This window comes from Phoca vitulina, unplaced genomic scaffold (genome assembly GCF_004348235.1).
Source record: "Phoca vitulina isolate PV1807 unplaced genomic scaffold, GSC_HSeal_1.0 scaffold20, whole genome shotgun sequence".
Lineage (NCBI taxonomy): Eukaryota > Metazoa > Chordata > Mammalia > Carnivora > Phocidae > Phoca > Phoca vitulina.
Window position 1 is genome coordinate 31,495,934 of NW_022589723.1, and position 12,876 is coordinate 31,508,809.

Consider the following 12,876-nt stretch of genomic DNA (forward strand, 5'->3'; position numbering starts at 1 on the left):
AGAAGAGTGGAATTTCCATTTGCTAGATGAGCAGGACTATGGGCTAAACAGGTTGGGAGAGGCACACAAGGAGTTGAGCTTTAGACATGTTAAATTTTGAGATGATTTATTCGATAAGATGTCCAAGAAGCGATGAATTACAGAGGTCCAAGCTAGACACACAAATTTAGAAGCCAACCACAGATAACCTGTATTTAAATGATTAAATCATCAAGGGATTGAGTTTAGATGATAAAGATAAATGGTCTGAGGACCGAGCCCTGGGGCACTGCATTGTGTAGTGGTTAGGGATTAGCAAAGGCAGAAGGGGAATGGGGTAACGTAGGAGGAAAAAGTAAGAGAATACATCTTATCTTCCCGCCATGGTTTCAAGAAGGAAGAAGTGATAGTTGTGTCAAAACCTACTGACAATTTACAAATTAAAACCACTGGATCCAACAAGAACAATCTTGGTGGCATGATAGAGACAAAAGCCTAACTAGAGAGTCAAAATGAGGAAGAGGACAGAATATAGTCCCCTCTTCTGAGATGTTTTATTGTAAAGGAGAGCAATGAAATGAGGTAAAGAATGGACGTAGACATAGGGGTCAAGAAGTTTTGTAAAGATGGGCAATATTGCAACATGCTTTGCATGCTGGAGGAAATAATCCGATAGAGAAAGACTGATGGTTCCCAAAAAAGTAGGAAGAATTGCTGAAGCCACGTCCTCAAATAGGTAAGTATACAGCATCTAGTGCACAAGTAAAAGGGATTACCCTTGGCTAGTGTGTTACTTTTCCAGTAAGGAAAAAAATATGCTTTTACTTAAAAAGCAAGCAAGCAAGCAAACTTTTTGTACAGCTCCTTTTGAAAGTACAATTGAAAGTACAACTAAAGTACTTTCCCAAAAATAAAATATCCAACATCTTTAAAAACATATTTTTAGGGGGCGCCTGGCTGGCGCAGTCGGTTAAGCATCTGCCTTCGGCTCAGGTCATGATCTCAGGGTCCTGGGATCAAGCCCTGCGTCTGGCTCCTTGCTCAGTGGGGAGTCTCCTTCTCCCTCTCCCTCTGCCCCGCCCCCCCTCCCATGCTCTCTCTCAAATAAATAAAATATGAAAAAAACCCCGACAACATATTTTTTAATTCAGTTATTATGTTACACTGTTTTTCAGAGATTTTAAATTATGCTCTTCTCATCAGTGGCTAATTTTATCAGTATAAAAGAGTCACTTACCATACTGTTATTGAGATTCTTGTCGACTTTGCAAAATGTGTGTGGTGGACTTTCTCCTTTACTGGGTACAATAATACATATGTCTGTGACAGCCAATGTATTCTGAGTCATGTTTTCAGAGGCTCTTCGGAAAGTGATATAAATTTTTTGTGATGAGGTACTACCACTAATATTTGCAGGGCGTCCGTAGGGAGTACTCTGAATAATTTCACATCCCTGTTTCAATCTTTCTTTCCAGTCATACAAAACCCTAAAAGAAAAATACATAAATAACTACACAAATGCAAAACATCTTCAAACAGGATAGGTAATACTGTCAGGTATCATAAATTGATCCTTAAATGTAGCAGATATTCCAATCTTACTGCAAGTTTGAATTGCACAGTCCCATATAAAACTAAAGGAGAGTGGCTTCCCCACCAAAAACTAAAATAATGTAAGGAAAATTCAGATTATCTTTTGTGTTTGTTGGCATAAACCACATACTGGCAACGAGTAAGTGCAGAGGCACTTGCTTTAGCATTCCATTTAATAGATTCATTTATTTATTTTTGTCTCTAAAACCAAGCATCTTCTTTAGAAAAAGCAATTTTATAATTTAGCCAAAGTTAAAATTTTACAAAAGCCTCCTTGCCAAATATTATAGAACCTGCCTGCACACTTTTACCTCCAATGCTCTCTCAAATTTAAGAGACAGCTATAGGTTTTCAAAAGAGAAAATAACCTCAAATCCATCTGTAAGCAAAAGGATGGGTGAAAGACACAGGCTTTTTTTTCTTCTTCTTTTTCTTTATTGTGGTAAAATGGTAGGCTTTTATTAATGGTCAGTCCAGCCATCCATTCACTAAATCCTCTAAGAAGTACATTCACATACAAGGAAAACATCATACTGGAATAATATTAGTCTATTCCCTCAGAGAATTCACTGATTTGTATTTTACTGCTAACTCCCTGGCATGAGGAAAAAAAAAAAACTTTAAAGCTCTACTATATTAAGTGTGTTTCTGCATTTGCTATAAAAATTGTTATAACAGGCAATATCCTCAATATCAGTATTTCCTTTTATAAAATCCCATTATTCAAATAAAATTAAGTGCCAAAAATTGGTCAAATTATTTTTTCTAATATAATTTTTAATTTCCCTTTTTGTCATGGCTGTCAGCAAACTTAAATTTTTCTTTCAACATTTTATTTTGAAAATTTAGGGCTAAATTTTATGCTTGATCATAGCAACTATATTTATCCTAATGTTAACTTAAATGCTTACTCCTCCTCCTCTTTTTGATCTTGCTTTCGGTTTTTTTTTTTTTTAATCTTTAAAAAAAGGCATTGTAACAGAGAGAAGTTAGACACATCTCAATTCAAATTTCTACTACCTGTTACTAGCTGTATTCTCTTAGGCAAATATTTAATCTCTCTGAGCCTTGTACTAATCAGCTATAACATTTAAAAATCTAGGGGTGCCTGGGTAGCTCAGCCGGTTAAGTGTCCTCAGGTCATGATTGCAGGGTCCTGGGATCAAGCTCCATGTCAGGCTCCCTACTCAGCAGGGAGTCTGCTTCCCCCCTCTCCCTCCACCCCTTCTCCTGCTTGTGCTCTCTCGTGTGCTCTCTCTCTGTCAAATAAATAAATAAAATCTTAAAAACAAATTTAAAAATCTAACCCACAGGATCTTGAGAGAATTAGATGAGAGTATAAATAAGGCCTCCAAAATAGTGCCTGGAAAACAGACACTCAATTGAAAACAAGAAAACAAAAATACAACACAAAACAACAACAAACCACCATTTATTACCTTGAATTTCTTAAAGATATGGAATATAAATACATTTGAAACATAAGATACCTGTTTTCTTTAATCAGGTATTATGCTGTTACATATATTACTTGTGTTATTATTTTTTATTTTTATATTGTTAGGAACTTTTCTTGTCTAACTAAACTAAGCTTTTCAAAGGCTCTTAAAAATGTTGCCCTATCCTCCACAATGACAGAAAAGGGGGATATTTATAAGAGTGGTGAATTTATTTATTCCAGTTTAAGCCCTTAACTATTGGAGAATCCTTCCTATACTTGGAAAATTCCTCATCTCTAAATTAGGAAATTCCAACATCCTAACAAAAATCTGCAACATTCCCTTCATTTCATCCACAATCTACAATTCTGAGGATGATCAGTGGTCACAGGAGCAAATTACCTAATCTTTTGAAAAGAAGATCTATAAGAGACACTTAACTATAGACGACAAACTAAGGATTGCTGGAGGGTGGGTGAGCACGGGATGGGCAAGGCGGATGATGGGTATTAAGGAGGGCACTTGTTGGGATGAGCACTGGGTGTTATATATAAGTGATGAATCATTAAATTCTACTCCTGAAACCAATATTACACTACAGTCAACTAACTAGAATTTAAATAAAAACTTGAGGGTTGCCTGGGGGGCTCAGTCAGTTAAGCATCCAACTCTTGACTTTGGCTCAGGTCATGATCTCAGGGTCCTGGGTTCAAGCCCCATGTCAGGCTCCCCATTCAGGGGGGAGTCTGCTTGTCTCCTCTCTCTGCTCTCTCTCTCTGTGTCTCTCTCTTTCAAATAAATAAATAAATCTTTAATAAAGAAATAAAAACTTGAAACAAACAAACAAAAGACCTAACAGTTGGCTTATTTTCCCAAGCCATTTACTAAATACATTAAGCTTTATAAGAAGCAGTATAAGAGGGCGCCTGGGTGGCTCAGTCATTAAGTGTCTGCCTTCGGCTCAGGTCATGATCCCAGGATCCTGGGATCGAGTCCCGCATTGGGGTCCTTGCTCAGTGGGGAGCCTACTTCTCCTTCTGCCTGCCGCTCTCCCTGCTTGTGCTCTCTCTCTCTGACAAGTAAATAAATAAAAATCTAAAAAAAAAAAAAAAAAGAAGTAATATAGTAGCTGTTCCGAAACCAACTTAAAATTACTAGAATTCCTTCATGAAGAGAATAAAAATTGATTTTTGATACCAAACATTAGATGATAGAATTTTTAAAGTAGAAGAGATTTGAGGAACTTTTCCAATTCATTCTATCTCCCCTTAGGCATTAGTAAACATGACTGTCCACTTTCAGACTTAATATAATAGGAGATGGAAATTTAAAGCCCCTTCTGGTATCATCAGTAGGGATATTGATATCTTCTTTATTTTTAACTCAAACATTCCAAGTTAAGTGCATGCTCTTTTGCAACTGAGCAATGAAAACAAGAAGACTAATCTTTATTTCTTATAAACTCTTTATCTATTTTGAAGACATTAATATTAGAACTACTTGTAGCTTTCCTTAGGCCTTCTTCTTTGTTTTTCAGTGGGAATCTTATTTTTCTACCTTTAAAATATTGTTCCTCTTTTGCTCCATATATATATATATATATTTACATCTATATATTCTCCTTTTACATATATAATATATATTATATAATGTATATATAATGTCAATTTCTGCAAAGATTGGGGTTCTTTTTAAAAGATGAATATATATTTTATATATATGTAAGAGAGAAATATATGAATGTAAAGATACATATATGTAAAGGAGAAATATATAAATGTAAAGATAAATACATATACATATACATATCCATATTAAAAAGAACCCCGATCTTTGCAAAAATTGACAAGCTGAGTATCCAAAATCTATAAAGAACTTATCAAACTCAACACCCAAAAAACAAATAATCCAGTCAAGAAATGGACAGAAGACATGAATAGACACTTTTCCAAAGAAGACATCCAGATGGCCAACAGACACATGAAAAGATGCTCAACATCACTCGGCATCAGAAAAATACAAATCAAAACCACAATGAGATACCACCTCACACCAGTCAGAATGGCTAGAATTAACAAGTCAGGAAACAACAGATGTTGGTAAGCTTATGGAGAAAGGGGAACCCTCTTATACTGCTGGTGGGAATGCAAGCTGGTACAGCCAGTCTGGAAAATGGTATGGAGGTTCCTCAGAAAGTTAAAAATAGAACTACCCTATGACCCAGCAATTGCACTACTAGGTTTTACCCAAAGGATACAAACATAGTGATCCGAAGGGGCACCTGCACCCCAATGTTTATAGCAGCAGTTTCCACAATAGCCAAAATATGGAAAGAGCCAGTTGTCTATTGACAGATGAATAGATAAAGAAGATGTGATACACACACACACACACACACACACAAAATGGAATATTATTCAGCCATCAAAAAACTGAAATCTTACCATTTGCAATGATGTGGATAGAACTAGAGGGTATTATGCTAAGAGAAATAAGTCAATCAGAGAAAGACAATTATATGATTTCACTCATATGTGGAATTTAAGAAACAAAACAGAGGATCATACGGGAAGGGAGGGAAAAATAAAATAAGACAAAATCAGAGAGGGAGACAAACCATAAGAGACTCTTAACTATAGCTATGAAACAAACTGAGGGTTGCTGGAGGAGAGGTGGGTGGGAGGACGGGGTAACTGGGTGATGGGCATTAAGGAAGACACTTGATCTAATGAGCACTGGGTGTGACATGCAACTGATGAATCACTAAACTCTACCTCTGAAACTAATAATATACTATATGTTAATTGAATTTAAATTACAAAAAAAATCTGATAGGCAATCAAAAAAAATATTGACGAGCTGATCCTAAAATTTATACAGAAATTCAAGGGACCCAGACAGACTAGTCAAAATGATCGTCAAAATGATCAAAGCTGGAAGACTGACACTTCCAGTGTAAAAACTTACTACAAAACTATAGTAATCAAAACTGTGGGGACACCTGGGTGGCTCAGTTGGTTAAGCATCTGCCTTAGGCTCAGGTCATGATCCCAGGGTCCTGGGATGGAGTCCCACATCGGGCTCCCTGCTCAGTGGGAAGCCTGCTTCTCCCTCTGGCTCTGCCTGCTGCTCCCTCTGCTTGTGCTCACTCTCTCTCTGACAAATAAATAAATAAAATCTTTAAAAAAAAAATTAAAAAAAAAAACTGTGTAGTACTGGCACAAAGATAAGACATGTAGACAAATAAAACAGAATTCAGAGTCCAGAAATAAACCCATACATTTATGGCCTATTAATATTTGAAAATGGGGAAAGAATATTCTCCTCAACAGATGGTGCTAGGACAACTGGATATCCATAAGCAAAACAGTGAGGCTGGACCCCTTCCTCAACCATATACAAAAATGAATTCAAAATAGATCAAAGACCTAAATACAAAGGCTGAATCTATAAAACTCTTACACAAAAACTTAGGTGTAAATCCCCATGACCTTGGATTAGTAAAAGCCTTCTTAGATCTGATGCCAAAACACAAGCAACAAAAGAAAAAAATAGATCAGACTTCATCAAAATTAAAAACTTTTTAGCTTCGAAGGATACCATAAAGAAAGTGAAAAGACAACCCACAGAATGGGAGAAAACATTTGTGAATCATATATCTGATAAGGGACTTGCATCTAAAATATGTAAAGAACTATCAAAGTTCAACAATAAAAAGACAAGCCAATTAAAAAATGGGTAAAGGATTCTGTATAGACATTTCTCAAAAGATTTACAGATGGCCCACAAGTACATCAAAAGATGTTCAACATCATTAACCATCAAGTGAATGCAAATTAGGATCACAATGAGTTACCACTAGGAAAACTATAATCAAAATGACAATACAAAATGTTGGCTAGGATGTGGAGAAATTGGAACCTTCATACACTGCCGGCAGGAATGCAAAGTAGTGTGGCTACTTTGGAAGACAGTCTGGCAGTTCCTCAAAAGATTAAACACAGAGTTATCATATGACCCAGCAATTGTACTCCTAAGTATATATACAAGAGAATTGAAAACATATGTCCATAAAAAAAATTTATATATCATTATTTCCAGCAGTGTTATTCATAGTGGCCAAAAAGTGGAAACAACCTACATGTCCATCAAACTGATGAATCAATAAATAAATTGTGAAAATAAATAAATAAATAGGGGTACATCCATAAAATGGAATATTATTCAGCCATGTAAAGGAATAAAGTACTGACACATACTACAACATGAATAAACCTGGAAAACATAATGCTAAGTGAAAGAAGCCGGGTACAAAAAGTATTCTTTTTTTGCCTTAGAGTATGATTCTATTTATATAAAATGTCCAGAATAGGCAAATCCATAGAGACAGAAAATAGAATAAGCACTGCCTAGAGCTAAGGGGGTTAGGCAGAATTGGAAAGAAACTAAAATGAGTATGAGGTTTCTTTCTGGCATAATAAAAACGTTCTAAAATTTATTGTGGTTATGGTTGCACAACTCTATAAGGACACTAAAAACCACCAGATTGTACACTTTATTTATTTATTTATTTATTTAAAGATTTTATTTATTCATTTGAGACACAGAGATACAGAGAGAGAGAGAGAGCATGAGCAGGGAGAGAAGCAGAGGGAGAGGGAGAAGCAGGCTCCCCGCTGAGCAGGGAGCCCGATGCGGGGCTCTATCCCAGGACGCTGGGATCATGACCTGAGCTGAAGGCAGATGCTTAACCATCTGAGCCACCCAGGCGCCCCCAGATTGTACACTTTAAATAGGTGAACTGTATGGTATGTGAATTCTATCTCAACAAAGCTGTTATAGAAAAAAGGAGCCCTAAGTTCACTATAATATCCTAAGTAAAGGATTTTACCCCAAGATCCTTGTTTGATGCATACAGCCTTAAGCATCTATCTACAATGATATAAGACTGATGCTCAAAAGTCATCCTTTTCTAGCACTTAATTTTAAAATGATAAAAATTCTTGTGGTCAGGACAATACCCTAGTTTTCTGGTACTTTCCTGTAGAAGTTTTCAAAGTCTCTCCCCTTAACAGAAAGAAACTCTGACAAGAAGAAAGTGCTGGGCACCTGTAGGACAAAGGGATAATCAAATGGTATAAGGAACACAGAAAGAGAACACAGGATTCTAAACATGTGTCTATTTTTCTAAAGCTGACATGTATTTATTAATGAACAAATTGAACAGTGAACTTCAAAATCTATAAGGCATATTATTTTGATCAATAGCGACAATTAAAAAAAAAAAAACAACTTACCCTAGATCTGTAAGTGGAGGCTTATCTCTTCCTCTTCTGTAGCAAAGGTAAATCTGCGGCCCCACAAGACTTCCATTATTGAGATCAGCCGACAATCCAGTTGGGGTAACATCAATACATATATAATCCCGTGGCACTTCCTCCCCAAGAGATTTAATAATCACTGAAACATCTGTTATAGGTTCTTTTGGTTTAGCTACTTTATGACAGGCATCATTGAAGTGAATTTCTTCTTCAAGAGGCTTTGAAACATCAGTTAATCCTGCTACAACAAAGTAGTCAGCAACACGAGGCCCCTTATCTTCAATCATCTTCCATTACAGAAGGTTACATCTAAAAGAAAGTGAAAGACTAGTAGTATAATAAGTCAAATAAATAGATAAGTCAAATAAATAGAAGTGGTTTGTGCATAAATAAGAATGAAAAACTATAGAAAGAACACTACTTCTCTGATAAACAGTACTATTACACATTTCATTTTAATATGTAAAATGTATGGCTTTTTTTTTAAATGGGAATATATTTAGCATCATTTTCTGAATATAAAAGTAATGCATGAATTTCAATTTTTTACAACAGGGAAGCCTGGATTACCTAAGTACATGACAAAAACAACAACAAAACACATCCTTGTAAATGCACAGACTAACCTGTGAAAATGAAATTCCCAGGGTCCCAAAACACCGAGGAAACCAAAGACCAGAGTGCAGTGTATAAGCTGATAATGGGTTGGGGAAGTTTGCTGATTTCCTCAGTAATCAAGGGGTTTGTGTGTGGGTTTTTTTTTTAAGATTTTATTTATTTATTTAATAGAGCAAGAGAGCACAAGCAGGGGGAGGGGCAAAGGCAGAGGGAGAAGCAGGCTCTGCGCTGAGCAGGGAGCCGATGCAGGACTTGATCCCAGGACCCTGGATCATGACCTGAGCTGAAGGCAGACGTTTCACAGACTCAGCCACCCAGGCGCTCTGGGGTTTGTGTTTTAAAAGGCATTACAGGGACAGGAGACAAGGCTTTGGGACCACATAAGAGGGAATTAGAACTGAGACATCTGTATAGAACCAAGAGCCGCAAAGGACTATAGCCCCAGTTAAAGAGCGGATTTTAAAAATCCATCCGCTGGTACAGGGAGATAATAGTTTGCCTCAATCTGGGCCCAGCTTTGGTGGGGTAAAAAGTCTCCCCTGTGAATGTATAACAACAGGCCTACTCACACTTGGATATGAAGTTTGACCTTAAGCCATCTGCATAGTCCCAAGAAGCTCCAAACAGGTATTAACAATAACTGTGTTCCCAGGCTAGTGATATCCTGGGGGAAGCAAATAGAGAACAGTTCTAGAAGGGAACACCCTCAACCCAGGTTCTCCACAGATAAAGCCCAGCTGAAGATGACCTCCTATAAAAACATACAAAGAAAAACCCACCCTGAGTGAGCCTCAGCAGATACAACAAACAGACGAACTTCAAATAACAAAAGTAGGGCAGAGATTAGAACAGTAATGCATGCTTATAACAAATTCAAAGAAAAAATACACAAAGTAGAATCCCATTATGTATCTGCAAACACTTTAATAGCAAAACCTCCTTCAGGTGTCATTTCAACCTTATTTGTTTAACGAGGAGAATACACCCTCCACAGTACTGTCATTGCTTATATAACAGTTATAGGAAAAAAGTTTAATATTAAAACAGGTATTTTCCAACATGTCTCGTTAAATTTATTTCCAATAAATGCAAAAAAGGACAACTTAGGTATATATACTACATGCCTTTTTCGAATATTTATAATAAAATATATAAAAATATGAAAGCCTCAGCAGTCCTTTGATAAAGGTACCTGTTAACTTTGCTTGTTAGCCCAGGATTTCCGAAGTCTATTTGAACAATGAACCCTATTTTCCCACTTAAAAACTAGAAAAAAAAACCTCAAAACGAGCTTTAGAAAACGCCAGTTTAAAGTAAATAACCTTTGGGGGCGCCTGGGTGGCTCAGTTGGTTAAGCGACTGCCTTCGGCTCAGGTCATGATCCTGGAGTCCCGGGATCGAGTCCCACATCGGGCTCCCTGCTCGTCAGGGAGTCTGCTTCTCCCTCTGACCCTCCTCCCTCTCATGCTCTCTGTCTCTCATTCTCTCTCTCTCAAATAAATAAATAAAATCTTTAAAAAAAAAAAAAAAAAAAAAAAATAAAGTAAATAACCTTTGGGACGCCTAGGTGGCTCAGTCAGTTATGCGTCTGCCTTCGGCTCGGGTCATGATCCTGGGGTCCTGGGATGGAGTCCCGCATCGGGCTCCTTGCTCAGCAGGGAGCCTGCTTCCCCCTCTGCCTGCAGCGCCCCCTGCTTGTGCTTTCTCTCTCTCTAATAAATAAAAAAATCTTTAAAAAAAAATAAAGTAAATAAACTTTGTAGACTATAAAGTAACTGAGGGCAAACAAATTTTTATGGAGTATACTTGTTTATAATACAATTATCACCATTTTCATCATAATCCCAAAGTTATCGAATTTTCTTTATTGCTAACATAGTAAGTTTTCAGAATTCAAGCCACATTTTGTGCAATCTGTATCCATTGCTTAAATATACTCTAAATATTCCCACTGTTTGCTTAGAAAACAAACCTAAAGAAGGATCAAATGTTCCTACTTCTTTTATATGTATATGACTTCTTTTATATGTATATGACTCCAATTAGCAACTGCCTTACACATAAGATTTCTGCACAAAATAAAGGGCTTAAACTTTTCAGAAATGGCCCCTAGCCTGACAGTAAAGAGAAAGTAATAAGCTGTCTCTTGAGAAGACTGTTAAATAGTCGTCTCTCTCAGCTGACTACATGTAACAGGTAGGTACTCCACAAAAAATAAGTAGTTTCACCCTATCCATTTCTAAAAAGCAGGAGAACAAAAGCACCTTTTTTATTTATTTTTTATTATTTTTTAAAGCACCTTTTTTTTTTTTTAAAGATTTTATTTATTCATTCGAGACACAGAGATACAGAGAGAGCGAGAGCATGAGCAGGCGGAGAGGCAGAGGGAGAGGGAGAAGCAGGCTCCCCGCCGAGCCAGGAGCCGGAGGTGGGACTTGATCCCAGGACCCTGGGATCATGACCTGAGCTGAAGGCAGACGCCCAACCATCTGAGCCACCCAGGCGCCCCTAAAGCACCTTTTTTAAAAGCACTTTTGTATTTAACTTTTTTTCTTCATTTCATTACATAGTCTTTGAAAATATTTCTTAATGGCTCCATAGTATTTTATTTTATGGACATAACATTATTGATCTATTTCCTTATTGTTGATCATTTTTACTTCTACTTTGCTAATATTTTTAAATGCCATGATGAATAATCTTGAACATAAACCTATGGCTATTATTTCTTCAGAAATAATTTATTAAAGTAGAATTGCTAAGTCAAAAGTTAATCAAGCTTCTACACATGTTTATTTGCTTTTATGTGTGCATGAATTTGAAGCTATAAGCTCTTGATAGATACAAATCTTAAAAATACCTTGGTAAAACACTTTCCTTTCATTACAATAAAGACATTTAAATATTCTCCTTTTTCCTAGACCCTAACTTCATGTTATTTAGGTTTATTTATTTATTTTTTAAGTAATAATTATTAAATAATTACAGCCAATGTGGGGCTTGAACTCACAACTCCCAGATCAAGAGTCGCATACTCTTCCAACTGAGCTAGTCAAGTGCCCCACTAACTTCATGTTATTTAAACTACAGCATATAGTCACTATCACATACTATGTAGTTTTACGTATTGCTATGCAGAAAGAAGGGAAAGAGAATGAGAACAGTACTATCATGAAAACATACATATATTTAATAAATTCTTTTGAAAGTTACTACCTTAGCCAGCTAGTTGGAAATAAACAGCTATTATACTCATAAGCAGATATTTGGGAGAAATTTGTATGAAAAATTCATTTTGTTACATCTTCCTGATTCACAGATTTTAATGATTTGATCTCATTCACAACTGACTACAGTAAATAACTAATAAAGGAGAACAAATTATTATTCCTCATCAATACATAGAAGAAAATAATCAATTTTAAAGTGGTGATAAAATCTTCTTACATTTACTGACAAAAAAAATAAATTACATATCACTCCAGTTCTCTTGCCTTGGTGTTGTTTTCCATTTACTCATTTCAGGGCGGAGAGTGGTTAGGAAGATAAACAAAATGTTTTAAGGCACTGCTGACCAAATATGTAATGCCAAGAACATAGTTGGCAACATTCCAGGTGACTTCTTGCAATATCTAAATGGCCTTTAATTCACTCAGAAAATACTGAAAATGCACCTCTACTTTTTATTTTAATTCAACTGTTTTTAAAATAAGTTTGAGGTTTAGAAGCTAGGGGGGAGACATTGTTAAAAATTACAAGGCAAAGAAAATACTGAAAATCTTTACTATAGAAAAGAACAACAGTATTTTCTAACAATTCCATTTAGCCAAGAGACTTATACTGGAGTGTGAAAATTATAATCCTCGTGAGAAATACTACATGTATATTAAGACAAAATGCCTTGTGTTGGCAAGAACCACCAACGA

General features: G+C 36.2%; 1 protein-coding gene across 6 annotated transcripts in view; it reads right to left on the reverse strand.

The window, feature by feature from the left end:
• The window catches only part of DENND4A (DENN domain containing 4A), a 132,288-nt gene that overhangs the window by 83,531 nt on the left and 35,881 nt on the right, over positions 1-12,876 (reverse strand). For all 6 annotated transcript variants that reach the window (XM_032417417.1, XM_032417416.1, XM_032417415.1 and 3 more), the window contains exons 3-4: positions 8,309-8,641; positions 1,217-1,466 (exon numbers count right to left, since the gene is read on the reverse strand). In XM_032417417.1, the coding sequence (XP_032273308.1) occupies positions 1,217-1,466; positions 8,309-8,619 (561 nt within the window). In that variant the 5' untranslated portion in view covers positions 8,620-8,641. The remainder of the gene's footprint in view (positions 1-1,216; positions 1,467-8,308; positions 8,642-12,876) is intronic.